At 44.5% G+C, this 18,251-nt stretch overlaps 1 protein-coding gene across 3 annotated transcripts in view; it reads right to left on the reverse strand.

Moving 5' to 3' along the window:
* Window positions 1–563: 563 nt before the first annotated feature.
* LOC141078033 (uncharacterized) overlaps window positions 564–18,251 on the reverse strand; it is a 41,113-nt gene continuing 23,425 nt past the window's right edge. For 2 of the 3 annotated variants that reach the window (XM_073564837.1, XM_073564839.1), the window contains one exon: window positions 564–1,883. In XM_073564837.1, the coding sequence (XP_073420938.1) occupies window positions 691–1,883 (1,193 nt within the window). In that variant the 3' untranslated portion in view covers window positions 564–690. The remainder of the gene's footprint in view (window positions 1,884–18,251) is intronic. The other variant, XM_073564838.1, reaches the window with a different exon arrangement.

Genomic DNA, 18,251 nt, shown 5'->3' on the forward strand with positions numbered 1-18,251 from the left:
TTTGGAGCAGGTGAGTTTTCCCTAAGTGGTACATATTGGGCCATCTGAAGACTGAGTTTAGTCTAGGACAATCTGTCTGCACTACTAATTAACAGCAGGTACATTACCAAACTAGGGCAGTCCCTATAGGAGAAAAACACAAGAATTATACTGTATTGTCACACACTATCTATTCCGGACACTGGAGGGGCTTATAAACTTACACAGTATATAGTCTGAGGTCTGGGATCTGCCAATATGTGGCTAGTTTTCTGACTGTTTCGGATAACATGATTTTAGTTTTTTTTTTGTCTAGTCTCGCTTCAATATAGGTCAATATTAAAGAGTCTCCTGATGAGTCGCCTTTGGTGAGGACGATGAAACCCGTAGAAATGAGAGGCTTGGAGAGTGAGTGTGTATACGTCACCTCACCCTATATACTGAACTGTGGGGTATATGTTTTTTCTATTAGTCACCTACTGACTAACCTTCAGGTGGTGAATTATGGGTATAGTTTTACATTTGGAATAAATAAAGTTCAGTTTTATGCTTTTGGCAGGAAACATGAGGAATGACAAGAGACAACCCATTTAAAAAGATTCAATTTTGGTTAAAACTATTCCAACATTATGAATATAAAAAAGGCTTCTCCCCTATGTGACATCTCTGATGTTTATTAACAGTTAATTTCCAAGTAAAATATTTCCCACATTAAGAAAATGAAGAAGGCTTCTCCCTTGTGTGAGTTCTCTGGTGCTTAACCAAATAAGATTTCTGCTTAAAACATTTCCCACATTCTGAACATGAAAAAGGCTTCTCCCCTGTGTGAGTTCTCTGGTGATTAACCAAATGTGATTTCTGCTTAAAACATTTCCCACATTCTGAACATGAAAAAGGCTTCTCCCCTGTGTGAGTTCTCTGATGCTTAACTAAATCTGATTTCTGGATACAACATTTCCCACATTCTGAACATGAAAAAGGCTTCTCCCCTGTGTGAGTTCTCTGATGATAAACCAAATCTGATTTCTGTGTAAAACATTTCCCACATTCTGAACATGAAAAAGGCTTCTCCCCTGTGTGAGTTCTCTGATGGCAATCAAGAACAGATTTCAATTTAAAACATTTCCCACATTTTGAACATAAAAAAGGCTTCTCTCCTGTGTGAGTTCTCTGGTGATTAACCAAATATGATTTCTGGTTAAAACATTTCCCACATTCTGAACATGAAAAAGGCTTCTCCCCTGTGTGAGTTCTCTGGTGATAAACCAAATATGATTTCTTGTTAAAACATTTCCCACATTCTGAACATGAAAAAGGCTTCTCCCCTATGTGGGTTCTTTGGTGTAGTGTAAGTTTCCATTTATGGTCAAAACATTTCCCACATTCTGAACATGAAAAAGGCTTCTCCCCTGTGTGAGTTCTCTGGTGATTAACCAAATATAATTTCTGGCTAAAACATTTCTCACATTCTGAACATGAAAAAGGCTTCTTCCAAATGTGGGTTCTTTGGTGTTGCTCAAGAGTCCCTTTATAGTTAAAACATTTCCCACATTTTGAACATGAAAAAGGCTTCTCCCCTGTGTGGATTCTTTGGTGTTGCTCAAGATTCCATTTTTTGTTAAAACATTTCCCACATTCTGAACATGAAAATGACTTATTTGCTTTAGGAGCAGTTTGTTCTTTAATGCCTCTTTTGTGACTTTGATTTTCCTTAGTAGTCAGTAATGAATCAGAAGATGGGACCTGTTTCATAGGATCAGATGACAGATCTTTGCTGAGAATGGATGATGATATATCTGGAGTAATAGCAATCACTTCAGTTGTATCTTGAAGGATCTCAAGATCATCTGACTTAAAAATTGAAGATGTCAGCTGTCCCTCTGATCTCCTGCTACAGTCATCTGCTAAGATAAAAAACAATTATTATTTATTAATAAAATATCTTTGAGTTTTATATTTTTGAACATTTATACTTATACTATCCATAAAAATGGCAAGTTATGTAAAAAACTTTAATTATTTACCAAGACAATGAGAGTTCACAGTCTAACAGAAAACCTTGTTGGATGAACCAGTAGTGTGTGGTGTTCAACTGTTTGTTCATTTTGCCTCCCAAATATCGAATAAAAAGAAACCAATCAATGTTATGTAGGCGAAAATAATACCAATTCTCATCTCACAAAAAACAAGTCCCCACTCCGGTCCATCATCTGTCAGTGGAAAAACAGAGGATCCCACACTATTAGTGGCTCAAAGGCTGTTGAAAACCAACAAGATTTCTATAAACCGATCCAGCAAATTCCGCTCTCACTCCTGAGTCTTGCAGTGTGCGCAAACAACATTTAAGACCCCTGTATTTAGCAATATTATAGTGAGAAGAACCCACTTAATTTGCGGTGTGTGTCTCCTGGAGCACAATCTGGGCACTATGTGCCGGGTAATAAAATGGCAAATGTGTAATTTTCACTCTCCAACATCCACTGTGTGTTCATTTCCAGAAAGAGACCGAGGAGTCAAAATATTCACTCCTCCTACACACGTAGTGTAAATTGTTGGTACCCCTCGTTTACTGACAGAAAAACCCACAATGACCACAGAAATAACTTGAATCTGATAAAATAAAAAATCTATGAAAATGCACAAATGAAAGTCAGACATTGCTTTCCAACCATGCGTCCACAGAATTTATAAAAAAACTCATGAAATAGGCCTGGACAGAAATTATGGTACCCTTAACTTAACTGCTTCGTGACCGCCAACGGTAAACGTCGGCGCTAGCAGGGCTTTGTGCAGAGTTACGTTTATCTACGGTCGGCGGTTTTCTGCTCATCAGGACCCCCACGTACTTTATAACGAGGGGATTCTGCCGCACAACGCTTCCTGTGACCCACGACCTCATTAAGACCTGATTTGTCTCATTGGCTGGTGTGACGCTGACGTCATCAGGACCTGAACCAATCACTAAGAAAGTTTGTTGTAGCAGCGAACTTTCCCGGGCGATCTGCCTCATAAAAACGCTGCTTCTCCTCAGATCTCCTGTCAGTGAGAGGTTAGAGGGGAAACAATGTTACAAGTGCTGCTGCCAACAGCTGTGTCAGTCAGCGATTGTGCTATAAAGTAAAAAAACAGGCAAGACAGGTTAGGGTTAGTGCTATAGTGAGGGTTAGGGTTAGTGCTATAGTGAGGGTTAGTGTTGGGGCTAAAGTTAGGGTTAGGCTAAAGAATTAGGCTTTTCTCAATTGTCTCCCCAATAATTTGGTCACGTCAGAGTTTTCTATTTCCGGAAAAAAAATAAAAACCAATAAAATGGCCGGTCAGTATTATAGCGCAGAGGAGGCTTATCACTTTTATGTTCTGACAGAGAAGAAAGTGCAGTGTCAGATGGTGATGTGGATTTCGAGGGCTTTAGTAGCAGCGACAGTGATAGCTCAGAAATGAGCAGTGATTCTGGTCCATCCTCACACACAAGGACCAGTACAACAAGAAGGACAAATAGCGCTTCTGGAGAAATGTCTCCCACTCAGGGAACAATGCCCAGTACTAGCGCTGTCCCTAGTGCTCGTGAATTGGCGCACACCAATGTCCAAGGGGCTTTGCCTCTTGATGTAGCATTTCCCAGATGGGAGGCTTCGGATTCAGCTACTCCATTCATCCCTAATTTTAATGCCATTCCTGGTATAAATGTGGAGGTGGAAAATTTTGGACCAATTATTTTTTTAATTTGTTTCTGACAGATAGCTTACTAGAGCATATTGTTCTACAAATTTATATGTGTCCCAATTCATCAGCCAGAATCCACCATCCTATTATGCTCAGTCAAATTTATGGAACCAACTAATGTCCTAGAAATGAAAACATTTTTAGGACTCACATTCGCTATGGGGCTTGTTAAAAACGAGCATTCAGTCCTATTGGTCCAAGCGCCCTGTTCAAGCCACCCCTATGTTCTTCTTAGGACCTGTTATGAAATGCTCATGAGGTTTTGGCATTTTAATGACAATAGTCAATGCCTGCCCAGAAATGCCCCTGAACATGACAGACTATTCAAAATCAGACCCATCATCGAAGACTTGACAGAAAAGTTCTTAAAGCTTTACACCCCAACAGAAAACATTTCCATTGATGAGTCCCTTGTAAAATTCAAAGGAAGACTGCACCTCAAGCAATTTACTCCTTCTAAGAGGGCAAGGTTCGGACTAAAGCTCTATAAAATGTGCCAGAGTTTAACCGGATACACATCAGCTTTTCACATTTATGAGGGGAAAGACAGCCAACTAAACCCACCAGGAGGCCTTACTTATCTGGGGACATCTGGAAAAATCGTTTGAGGTCTGATAACTCCATTTTTACAAAATGGCTACAATCTGTATGTTGACAACTACTGCACCAGCATACCCCTTTTTAAAAGTCTGGTTGAACATAACATAGGGGCTTGTGAGACCATTCACAAAAACCGTCAGGGGTTTCCACAATCATTGGTCAACAGAAAGTTCCGAAAGGGGCAGGTCAGGGGCTTTACGCAATGGAGAGCTGCTTGTCCTTAAGTATAAGGATAAAAAAGATATTTTTATCCTGAGCTCGATCCACACAGATGCCACAAGGGCCACAGCAGACCAACAGGGATCCACTACTCCAAAACCTGTGTCTGTCGGTGACTATAACAAATATATGGGGGTGTGGACCTTGCAGATCAGGTTCTACAACCATACCAGGTATCAAGAAAATCATGTATCTGGTATAAAGAGTTAGGCATTTATATATTTCAGGTGACCGCATATACCGTATATACTCGTATAAGCCGACCCGTGTATAAGCCGACCCCCCTAATTTTGTCATAAAAAACTGGGAAAACTTAATGACTCGCGTATAAGCCTAGGGTGCACAGTGAGTGGCCCCAGATAATGCTGCACAGTGTGTTGTGGCCCCAGATAATGCTGCACAGTGTGTTTTGGCCACAGATAATGCTGCACAGTGTGTGGCCCCAGATAATGCTGCACAGTGTGTTGTGGTCCCAGATAATGCTGCACAGTGTGTTGTGGTCCCAGATAATGCTGCACAGTGTGTTTTGGCCACAGATAATGCTGCACAGTGTGTTGTGGCCCCAGATAATGCTGCACAGTGCGTTGTGGCCCCAGATAATGCTGCACAGTGCGTTGTGGCCCCAGATAATGCTGCACAGTGCGTTGTGGCCCCAGATAATGCTGCACAGTGCGTTGTGGCCCCAGATAATGCTGCACAGTGCGTTGTGGCCCCAGATAATGCTGCACAGTGCGTTGTGGCCCCAGATAATGCTGCACAGTGCGTTGTGGCCCCAGATAATGCTGCACAGTGCGTTGTGGCCCCAGATAATGCTGCACAGTGCGTTGTGGCCCCAGATAATGCTGCACAGTGCGTTGTGGCCCCAGATAATGCTGCACAGTGCGTTGTGGCCCCAGATAATGCTGCACAGTGCGTTGTGGCCCCAGATAATGCTGCACAGTGCGTTGTGGCCCCAGATAATGCTGCACAGTGCGTTGTGGCCCCAGATAATGCTGCAAAGTGTGTGGCCCCAGATAATGCTGCAGTGTGTGGCCACAGATAATACTGCAGTGTGTGGCCACAGATAATGAGGACAGTGAGTGGCCCCAGATAATGCTGCACAGTGTGTGACCCCAGATAATGCTGCACAGTGAGTGGCCCCAGATAATGCTGCAGTGTGTGGCCACAGATAATGCTGCACAGTGTGTGGCCCCAGATAATGCTGCACAGTGAGTGGCCCCAGATAATGCTGCAGTGTGTGGCCACAGATAATGCTGCACAGTGAGTGGCCCCAGATAATGCTGCACAGTGTGTGGTCCCAGATAATGCTGCAGTGTGTGGCCACAGATAATGCTGCACAGTGTGTGGCCACAGATAATGACGACAGTGAGTGGCCCCAGATAATGCTGCACAGTGAGTGGCCCCAGATAATGCTGCACAGTGAGTGGCCCCAGATAATGCTGCACAGTGAGTGGCCCCAGATAATGCTGCACAGTGTGTGGCCACAGATAATGACGACAGTGAGTGGCCCCAGTTTTGCTGCACAGTGTGTGGCCCTAGAAAATGCTGCAGTGTGTGGCCCCAGATAACGCTGCACAGTGAGTGGCCCCAGATAATGCTGCACAGTGTGTGGCCTCAGATAATGCTGCACAGTGTGTGGCCTCAGATAATGCTGCACAGTGTGTGGCCCCAGATAATGCTGCACAGTGTGTGGCCTCAGATAATGCTGCACAGTGTGTGGCCCCAGATAATGCTGCACAGTGTGTGGCCCCAGATAATGCTGCACAGTGAGTGGCCCCAGATAATGCTGCACAGTGTGTGGCCCCAGATAATGCTGCACAGTGTGTGGCCCCAGATAATGCTGCACAGTGAGTGGCCCCAGATAATGCTGCACAGTGTGTGGCGCCAGATAATGCTGCACAGTGTGTGGCCCCAGATAATGCTGCACAGTGTGTGGCCCCAGATAATGCTGCACAGTGAGTGGCCCCAGATAATGCTGCACAGTGTGTGGCTTCAGATAATGAGGACAGTGAGTGGTCACAGATAATGCTGCACAGTGTGTGGCCACAGATAATGAGGACAGTGAGTGGCCCCAGATAATGCTGCACAGTGTGTGGCCACAGATAATGAGGACAGTGAGTGGCCCCAGATAATGCTGCACAGTGAGTGGCCCCAGATAATGCTGCACAGTGAGTGGCCCCAGATAATGCTGCAGTGAGTGGCCCCAGATAATGCTGCACAGTGAGTGGCCCCAGATAATGCTGCACAGTGTGTGGCCTCAGATAATGCTGCACAGTGTGTGGCCCCAGATAATGCTGCACAGTGTGTGGCCTCAGATAATGCTGCACAGTGTGTGGCCCCAGATAATGCTGCACAGTGTGTGGCCCCAGATAATGCTGCACAGTGAGTGGCCCCAGATAATGCTGCACAGTGTGTGGCGCCAGATAATGCTGCACAGTGAGTGGCCCCAGATAATGCTGCACAGTGTGTGGCCCCAGATAATGCTGCACAGTGAGTGGCCCCAGATAATGCTGCACAGTGAGTGGCCCCAGATAATGCTGCACAGTGTGTGGCCTCAGATAATGAGGACAGTGAGTGGCCCCAGATAATGCTGCACAGTGAGTGGCCACAGATAATGAGGACAGTGAGTGGCCCCATCATGTTGCTGCTGCTGCCTCCGTAAAAAAACAAAACAAAACTGTATACTCACCTCCTACAGCCCGCTGCTCATCAGCGTTGCCGGCTCTGAAACGGGGACAGGTGAATATGACTCCCCCCATTCATACTCATACCCTCCTCTGGTTCCTCTCTGCAGCCCCCCCTCTTGTTCCATGCTCTCGGCGCAGCGGCTTTTCCTGCTTCAGCGGTCACGTGGTACTGCTCATTAAAGTCATAAATATGCGCATATTCATGAGTTTAATGAGTGGTACCACGTGACCGCTGAAGCAGGAAGAGCAGCTGCACCGAGAACATGGAACAAGCAGGGGGGGGCTGCGGAGAGAAGCAAGGAGGGGGTGAGTATGATCTCTGACATCCCCGCTCCCCCTCCCTCTCCGGTATATGACTCATGTATAAGCCGAGAGGAGAACTTTCAGCCCCAAAAAATGGGCTGAAAGTCTCGGCTTATACACGAGTATATACGGTAATTCTTTTGCGTTATACAAAAAAGCCGGAAATGCAGATCCTTTCCTTGATTATCGGGAAAAGGTCACTAAAAGTCTTGTTTTTGATAATTTTGTCCCCGCCAATCCTTTAGAATCTGAAGATGTCAGAAGGCTCACTGAGCGACATTTTATTGCACTCATCCCAGTAACTGAAACAAGAAAGAACCCCCAGAGATTATGTAGTGTATGTTCCTAGAGAGGAATGAGGCATGATACCCGCTATTATTACCCACAATTCCCATCATTGCCAGCCTTATGCCTCCATGACGGCTTTACAATCTTCCACACAGAACCACGTTTTTGAACTGTTTTGACATTCAAGCATTTGGTTTATTTAGTGACAGACACATTTGAGTAGAGCGGACTTAATTTCCGGGGGTAGGTGGGGGGAGGTCTCCAGAGACACGAGCTGGGCACAATATATTGGGCACTACAATGACAATTTTGCAATTTTTGCTCTAAACCTTCCACTAGGTGTTTCTGGAAATCATCCATGTAGTGAAAATAGTCACTATATCTATAGATGAATTCCTAGAGGGGTGTCATTACGAAAATGGGGTCACTTCAGGGGGGATTCTCTTGTTCTGGCACTTAGCGGCTCTCCAAAGTGCCATAACAGCAGAATCCCCCCTGAAGTGACCCCGTTTTGGAAATGCACGGCTCTACATTTTAAAACTTCTGTGGAGCACCTGTGGGTTGAAGGTGCTCAATGCACATCTGGATAAGTTCCCTAAGGGGTCTAGTTTCCAAAATGGTGTCCCTTGTTGTTGGTTTCCACTGTTTAGGCACATCATGGGCTCTCCAAACACGACACGGCAACCGCTAATTATTCCAGCATATTTTACATTCAAAAATCAAATGGCGCTCCTTCCCTTCCGAGACCTGCCGTGCACCCAAACAGTAGATTTTCTCCACATGTGGTATCGGTATACTCAGGAGAAATTGCAAAACAAAACTGTTACTCTAGCAAAAGTAAAAAAAAATTAGGTCTAAAGGAAAATTTTTGTGACAGAAAAGAAAATGTTTATTTTTTCCTTCCACATTCTATTCATTCCGGTGAAGCACCTGAAGGGTTAATAAGCTTCTTGAATGTGGTTTTGAGCACCTTGAGGGGTGAAGTTTTTAGAATGGTGTCACTTTTGGGTATTTTATGTCATATAGACCCCTCAAATTCACTTCAAATGTGAAGTGGTCCCTAAAAAAATAGTTTTGTAAATTTAGTAAAAATGAGAAATTGCTGGTCAACTTTTAACCCTTATATCTTCCTAACAAAAAAATTCTGTTTGCAAAACAATCTCAGAATCACCAGGATTCGTTGAAGCTTTTTAGAGTTATGACCTCATAAAGTGACACTGGTCAGAATTGAAACAAAATTGGCCCGGTCACGAAGGCAAAAACAGGCTCTGGCGTGAAAGGGTTAATATTTTATTGCACAACCTTTTGAGGCAATCACCGCAATCAAACAATTCCTGTAACTGTCAATGAGACTTCTGCACCTCTCGACAGGTATTTTGGCCCACTCCTCAAGAGCAAACTGCTCCGGTTGTCTCGTGTTTGAGGGTTGCCTTTTCCAGATGGCTGCTCTTTTGTTACCATTCGTATTATCCGTCTCTTTGATTTGTCTTTATTATTATTTATTATAGCGCCATTTATTCCATGGCGCTTTACATGTGAGGAGGGGTATACATAATACATACAAGTATAGTAATCTTAAACAATACAAGTCACGACAGGTACAGGAGGAGAGAGGACCCTGCCCGCGAGGGCTCACAATCTACAAGGGATGGGTGAGGATACAGTAGGCGAGGGTAGAGCTGGTCGTGCAGCAGTTTGGTGGATCGGTGGTTACTGCAGGTTGTAGGCTTGTCTGAAGAGGTAGGTTTTCAGGTTCTTTTTGAAGGTTTACATGGTAGGAGTCTGATATGTTGTGGTAGAGAGTTCCAGAGTAGGAGGGATGCGAGGGAGAAGTCTTGTATGCGATTGTGGGAAGAGGAGATAAGAGGGGAGTACAGGAGTTCTTGTGAGGATCGGAGGTTTTGTGCAGATAAGTACCGGGAGATGAGGTCACAGATGTCTGGAGGACTCAGGTTGTGGATGGCTTTGTATGTCATGGTTAGGGTTTTGAACTGGAGTCTTTGGGTAATGGGGAGCCAGTGCAGGGATTGACAGAGGGGAGAGGCCGGGGAATAGCCGGGGGACAGGTGGATTAGTCGGGCAGCAGAGTTTAGAATACATTGGAGGCGTGCGAGAGTGTTAGAGTGGAGGCCACAGAGCAGGAGGTTGCAGTAGTCAAGGCGGGAGATGATGAGGGCATGGACTAGGGTTTTGCGGATTCTTGGTTGAGGAATGTACGGATCTGTGAAATATTTTTGAGTTGAAGTCGGCAGGAAGGGGAAAGGGCTTGGATATGCGGTTTGAAAGAGATCAGTGTCAAGGATAACTCCGAGGCAGCGAGCTTGTGGGACTGGAGAGAGTGAGGAAAGATGATTTCTGTTTTGTCCATATTAAGTTTTAGAAATCTAGCGGAGAAGGATGAAATAGCGGACAGACATTGTGGGACTCTGGTTAGTAGGGAGGTGATATCTGGTCCAGAGATGTAGATCTGTGTCATCAGCATAGAGGTGATACTGAACGCCATGAGATTCTATGAGCTGTCCGAGGCCGAAGGTGTAAATGGAGAAAAGCAGGGGCCCTAGGACTGAACCTTGCGGGACTCCGACAGATAGGAGACGTGGTGAGGGGGTGTGCGAGTGGGAGACGCTGAATGTCCGGTCTGTTAGGTATGACGCAATCCAAGATAGGGCCAAGTCTGTGATACCAAGAAATGAGAGGGTATGTAGTAATAGGGAATGTTCCACTGTGCAAAGGCAGACGACAGGTCCAGGGGGAGGAGGACAGAGTAGTGTCGCTTGGCCTTGGCGGCTAGTAGGTCATTGGTGACCTTAGTTAGGGCAGTTTCAGTGGAGTGGTGTGGCCGGAAGCCAGATTGTAATCGGTCAAGGAGGGAGCAAGAAGAGAGGTGGGAGGACAGTTCAAGATGGTCATCAATGTTCCTCATGCGGCCACATCCAGGGAGGTCGGCTACAGTCCCATGGAGCTTACATTTCTAAATAATATGTGCAACTGTAGTCACAGGGACATCAAGCTGCTTGGAGATGGTCTTATAACTTTTACCTGTGACATGGTTGTCTATAATTTTCTTTCTAATCTCCTGAGACAACTCTTTTTTTGCTTGCTCTGGTCCATGATGAGTGTGATACACACCATGTCACCACACAGCACAGTGAGTATCTGTAGCCTCTATACAGGCCACTCACTGATTCCAGGATTGTAGACACCTGTGATGATAATTAGTGGACACATCGTGATTTCACATGTCCCTTTGTCACATTGTTTTCAGGGGTCCCATCATTTCTGTCCAGGCCTATGTCATGAGTTTCATTTTTTTAAATTCTGTGGAAGCATGGTTGAAAAGCAAAGTCTGACTTTTCCATTTCATAAGTTAATTAAATTCACCGCACACTCAAAGAGACTTTATGCAAATAGGTGTTCATTTTATTACATGTGGGAGCCAAACAGGAATATAGCACACAGTGGAAGCGATATAAATAAAAGACGTTTCGGCTCAGCCCGAGCCTTTATCATATTATCGCTGAAATATAAAGAGAGATATATCAGAGATTGACAAAAACAGATAAACAAATCACAAAAATCGTCTATTATTTATATCGCTTCCACTGTGTGCTATATTCCTGTTTGGCTCCCACATGTAATAAAATGAACACCTATTTGCATAAAGTCTCTTTGAGTGTGCGGTGAATTTAATTAACTTGTAATTAGGACCTACTGGTCCGTTGCACCTGCACCTCATCTATATTTGACTAGAGTGCACGCAAACTACCCAGTTTTCCATTTCATAGATTTTTTAATTATTACTTTTGCTGAACGGCGCTGGAAGAAAATGCACTCACATAACGACTTCACTGCACTCAAACAAGCAACACTTGCATTCAAATCAGCTCTCACCTCTGCTAAACAGGCCTTCTTTACATCCCTTGTATCTTCCTTATCCCACAACCCCAAACAGTTGTTCAATACTTTTAACTCCCTCCTCCGCCCACCACTGCCCCCTCCAACTCCCCTTATCTCTGCTGAGGACTTTGCCACGCACTTAAAAAACAAGATAAGGGGGTTTTACACTAAGCAATATCGCTAGCAATATCGCTAAAACGTCACTGGTTTTGTGACGTTATAGCGATATTGCTAGCGATATCGCTATGTGTGATACTTACCAACGACCGGCTCCCCCGCTGCTCATCGCTGATCGCGCGAGAATGTCCGGCTCCATTTCTCGTCGGGCGCTTCCTGCTGAGACTTCCTGCTGTGACGTCCAGCGACGCGTGGAGGCGGGCGGGAGGACGCAGGATCGCTGTGTGTGAATGGTAAGTATCGTGCGCTGCGTCGCTGCTGCATCGCTGTGAGATCTTTCTGTATGAAAGCTCACTAGCGATCATTTAGCGATGCACCAGCGATCCTGACCGGGTCGGATCGCTGGTGCATCGCTAAATGTAAAAGGGCCTATAGACCAAACACGGCAAGTCTTTATTATTCAACCACCACAACCCCTTTGTATACCAGACCAATGCCCAAACCCCATAACCTCCTTATCCATCATCACTGAAGGGGAGCTTGCTCATCTACTCTCCAAATCACACCTCACCGCTTGTGCACTCGACCCCATCCCATCCCACCTCCTCCCCAACCTCACCACCACTCTTATCCCATCCCTAACCCACCTCTTCAACCTATCACTAACTTCTGGTACTTTCCCTTCTGCTTCCAAACATGCCACAATCACGCCTATCCTTAAAAGGCCAACCCTCGACCCAACCGCTATGTCCAGCTATCGCCCAATATCACTGCTCCCACTCACTTCCAAACTCCTGGAGCAACACGTCCACGCTGAACTTTCCTCTCATCTCTCATCTAAGCTGCTCTTTGACAATCTACAATCTGGTTTTCGCCCCCACCACTCCACTGAGACACCCCTGACCAAAATTACTAACAACCTACTTACAGCCAAAGTAAACGAACAATACTCTATACTCCTGCTTCTAGACCTGTCCTCTGCCTTCGACACAGTTGACCACTGCCTCCTACTACGGATCCTCTCTTCCTTTGGCATCAAAGACCTCGGCCTATCCTGGATCTCCTCATACCTCTCCAACTGCACATTCAGCGTCTCCCACTCCCACCCTCTCTCTGTTGGAGTCCCCCAAGGCTCTATTCTAGGACCCCTACTCTTCTCAATCTATACACTTGGCCTGGGGCAACTCATAAAGTCCCACGGATTCCAGTAGCACCTTTATGCCAACGATACTCAGATTTACCTCTCTGGCCCAGACGTCACCTCTCTGCTCTCCAGAATCCCAGAGTATCTATCGGCCATATCCTCCTTCTCCTCCCGCTTCTCCAAGCTGAATGTGGACAAATCTGAACTGATCATCTTTCACCCCCATATGAGAAAAACCTTACCTTACCTATCTATAACAATTGACGACATCACACTTTCCCTCGTACCGGAGGTATGCTGCCTCAGAGTAACCCTTGACTCTACCCTTTCCTTCAAACCGCACATCCAAGCTCTCTCCACCTCCTGCCGCCTCCAGCTCAAAAATATTTCCAGAATCTGTCCCTTTCTCAACCCTCACTCTACTAAAATGCTTGTGCATGGTCTCATCATCTCCCGTCTTGACTATTGCAACACCCTTTTCTGTGGCCTCCCTGCTAACACCCTCGCAACCTCTCCAGTCCATCCTTAACTCTGCCGCCCGACTAATTCATCTCTCTCCTCGCTACTCCTCCACTTCTCCCCTCTGCAAATCTCTTCACTGGCCCCATTCCCTCAGCATATCCAATTCAAATTACTAATACTGACCTACAAGGCCATCTATAACCTGTCTCCCCCATATGTCTGAACTAATCTCCCGATACCTTCCCCCACATAATCTCCGGTCCACCCAAGACCTCCTACTCTCCTCCACACTTACTCGCTCCTCATCCAACCGTCTCCAAGACTTCTCCTGAATAGCCCCCATCCTCTGGAATTCCTTGTCCCAACCCGTCCGGCTATCATCCACACTCTGGTCCTTCAGACGGAACCTGAAAACCCACCTCTTCAAGAAAGGTTACAGGCTGCAATGACCCCCGCTGCCTCCTCACCACTACTGGATACCGCCGCACCATCACTGGAGCTGCTGCAACCCCCCAATCTACTGTCTCCTTCCCCACCATCCTGTAGCATGTAAGCCCAAAAGGGCAGGGTCCTCTCTCCCCTCTGTATCAGTCTGTGATTGTTAGTTTACTGTAAGTATGTAACCCCTTCTCATGTACAGCACCATGGAACCAAAGGTGTTTTATAAATAAATAATATTGTCAGATTCAAGCTATTTCTGTGACCACTGTGGGTTTTTCTGGTACCAACAATTTTGACCACGTGTGTATAGATTATAACCCTCAGTGAACTTATAACATGGAATCACTTTATGGGGATTTCGACTGTTCTGGTCTTCTGTCATTTAGTTATATTAGGGCTTCTGCATATGGTGTGTCCAATCTCATCTGGGATCTGTTCCTGCTGTCCAGCTGGAGTAATCTGCTCCCTACTTCAGCCAATTGGAAAGTACCACACCCTACTAAAGCACATGGCCGGAATCTGCCAGATGCAGCGTTGTTCTCCTCTGGTTCAGTCCTCTGTGCTCAGCTTGTGTATTTGTTTCCTGCTGTGACCGTGGCCCATTTACTGACTACTCGTGTCTTCTGATTCTGTATTCTGTCCTTCTGGTTCTGACCCGGCTACCTGACTATTCTTCTTGCCATCTAACACCACAGAATAGCAGGTAACACCATGATCCAAGCCTAGGGGTCCCAGTGTAAGGTCAGATCCATGTAAGGGTGTTAAAGGGCGATGAGCAAGGCAATCCTCGGGATATGGAAAGCAGAGAAGATAGTGCCAGGCATGTTCATGGTGGACATCTTTTGAGCTGCCAGGTGACCATGAACAGTGCTCCCAATACATTGTGTCTGCAAACTATTCCAGCTAGATCTGCAATCAAATAGCTAAATGGCGCTCCTTCCCTTCTGATTTTTAGGAGTCGGGTTCCTGTCGCTGCACAGCAGGAATCCCGATACTTGCCTTTACGATTCATAGATATTTTGATAGTGTGGAAAGGACCAGATGACCTAGTGTCCAGCTTTAAAGATTATATTAATGATAATAATCTAAATCTGTCTTTCGTAGTAGATACCAATAGGGATATGATTTCCTTTCTCGACATACAATTGGGTGGTGATAGTCTGAAGAAAAAAGTAGATTGTCAGCTTTTTCGTAAAAAAATTTCAGGAAATTCCATTTTGCATGCTTTTAGTCAACATCCACAACATGTGATTAGGAATATCCCCACAGGGGAATTTATCAGAGCCCGTAGGTGTTGTACCAATGACAGCAAGTATAAGGAAGAATGTGATAATATTAAAAAAAGGTTACAACACAGGGGTTATAATCTTAAAATGGTTAAAAAAAGCTGAAACTAAAGCCAATGAAAAAAGCAGAGATCAGTATTTGTTCCAGTCGAAAAAATCAGATAAGAAAGATTTTTCTAATGAAATGATTTTTTCTACTACGTATCATAGTAATTATTACAAAGTAATCAATGTTGTTCGTAAACATCTACCATTATTAACTACTGATAGTACACTTAGGGAAATTTTGAAAAATGGTTGCAAATTTGTCCCCAAAAAATCTTTGACGATAGGAAATATAATCTCTCCTAGTGAACTCAGTGAGAACACAGATAAAATAAGGTTCATTCAGATGCGGCAGAAGTTATGTGGTTTATGTAAATTCATGATAAATAATAATAAGTCTGTTATAAGTAATGAGGGTCAAGTATTTAAGCTCAAAACTTTTATGAATTGTGCCACTGATTACTGTGTTTATATCATCTTTTGCACGACATGCAGAAAACAGTATGTAGGATCCACAAGTCGTAGCATAAGAAAAAGATTGTCGGAACACATTTATGACATCAATAACATTACTACCCGCAGTCTTTCGGGGGCTTCTAAACATTTTTTGCATGAACATAAGGGAGAATTGAATAGCCTGCGAGTAAGTGCTTTGGAATTTGTTCCTGCTCCTCGGCGAGGTGGCGATAGAATTAAATTACTCCAGATGATTGAAGCTCGATGGATTCTAAAACTTAATACTAGATATCCAGCAGGATTAAATTTGAAGCATGAATTGATGTATCTATATTAATACGGTTTTTTTTTTTCTTTTGCCGGGTGCGGTGGTGTGTGCCTTTAATCCCAGCTACTAGGGAGGCTGAAGTTTGTTTGTTTTTGGTTTAATCATCAGATTATTATTAAGTGCGAATTCACATTGTAATATGTTTGTATAAGATGAATGCATCATAGGGTTAAACCAGTGAGGTACTATTAACTTTGAATTGGTGATGTCAGTTTCACAGCTGATTTTGGTGGGTGTTACCCAAGGCAGCCTTCTCTGGTTGCTTTTCCTTGATAAGTGCAACATTTATTCAGTATTTTATGCTATGATTAAGGGTCAAATATGATCCGAAACGCGTAAGCCTACACATGCTTTTATCACCACTGGAATTGCATTTTTTAATTATGGATTAAATAAAGGCTTTTCTTAATTTTTTCACCACGTGTGCTGGAACTATAAAAAACTTTTTTTCATTCAGCTCTCTTCCAGTCTTCTCAAGTTAAGTTTGTTTTTTGCTAATGTTCACACTTGCGATTGTTGGTCAATTCAGTTTCTTGTGTGGTCAGCTTGCCCCTGCTGGGGATATGCTGAACTTCCACTCCTATTTATCTGTATTTGACAATTTGCCTTTTTGTCCTTTATTAGATTGGCCTCTTTTTGCCCTGTCTCAGAATATTTCAGAGTGCTGACATAGTGGGAGAAGTCTAGTGACTTCAGGGTTAATTGTGCTATCAGACGTGTTGGACATTATTTTGGTAGGGTTTTTTGGCAGATTGCAGACAGTGGCTTTCCTTTCCTGCCCTTTCTAGTTAGTTGGGCCCCATCGTTTGCTCAGCCTATTTTCCTGCCTGTGTTTGTGTTTTCATCTTGCTTCATCGTCAATACATGTGTGGGGGCTGTCTATTCCTTTGGGGTCTGCTCTGGGGCAGTTAGTTTTCCCTTTTCTTGCTTTAGGTTTATGTAGTCCTCCGGCGGTGACGAGGCGTCTAGGAACATCGTAGGAACGCCCCACTGCTACTGTTAGTTGTGTGGTTAAGATCAGGGATCTGCAATCTGCATAGTTACCAACCTCTCTGGTTTTTTGGGACTTAGCTTTTTGTTGTTCCTCCACGGTGACCCATTCATAACACGTCACTCTCTAGCGCCGCAGCAGTGGCTCCGTGAGCAAGTGGGTCTAGAAGGACTCTGACTCCGTGCCTCTGAGCAGAGTTCTGTGACCACATCGCTTGCGCTCATATCATATTAGTGTGACCTTGTGAAGTAACAGGGTTCGCCTTGGACAGTCCGGGTGAGGTAAGCCGAGCGTGCTGCTATCCGCCATTACCTAGCAGCAGGTTACATCTCTGCACTGTGGACCCCGGGCAGCGAGCGCACCTCTTACCATCATTATTTGGTGCATTCCGCTAGCCCTTAACACTGAACACTGCCATGTGCCCAGACAGCAGTGTACAATCGTATGTAGGGTACAGTGCGAAGCTGGAAAATAATTTGTAAGATCCATTTGTTTCCTATTATCCTTTGTGAATAATTTATCACCACATAAAGTGACACACGTCAGATATTAATAATGGGGCCTGATTCAGAACACAAAATGTCACCGGCGATGGCGGCGCCTGCGCAGCAGCGTCTATAAGACATCGAGGTTACTGGACAGGCGCTGCTGTTGACATTTTGCTGGATGTAATTTTTTTTTTAAGCCTCACAATAGGCACAATATTATAGGCATTATCACCAATAATATCAATGCTATTATATGCATTATGTAATAATGGGGGCAGGTCAGTGAGGGGTCAGCGACCTGTCATAACCCAATACAGAGGAATATGTGATCAGAGCACCACATAAAGCCCCGCCCACAGCCCCACCCACAGCCCCGCCCCAGAGCACGAGAATCTCATTCACTGAAAACTACAAATACAGATTAACCCCTTAAGGCCAAGCCACTTTGTAGGTTAATGACCAGGCCTTAATCTTGAAATCGGACCACTGTCACTTTATGTGCTTATAACTCTGGAACGCTCCAACGGATCCCGCTGATTCTGACATTGTTTTTTCGTGACATTTTGTACTTCATGTTAGTGGTAAAAAGTTTTTGATATAACTTAGGTTTATTTATGAAAATAACGGAGATTTGTCAAAAATTTTGAAAATTTAGCAATTTCCAAACTTGTAATTTTTATGCCCTTAAATCAGAGAGTGATGTCACACAAAATAGGTAATAAGTAACATTTCCCACATTTCTACTTTACATCTGCACAATTAGGGAAACAATTTTGTTTGTCAGGAAGTTATAAGGGTTA

Source organism: Dendrobates tinctorius, unplaced genomic scaffold (assembly GCF_039654945.1).
Source record: "Dendrobates tinctorius isolate UK_male_01 unplaced genomic scaffold, ASM3965494v1 ptg000491l, whole genome shotgun sequence".
NCBI lineage: Eukaryota > Metazoa > Chordata > Amphibia > Anura > Dendrobatidae > Dendrobates > Dendrobates tinctorius.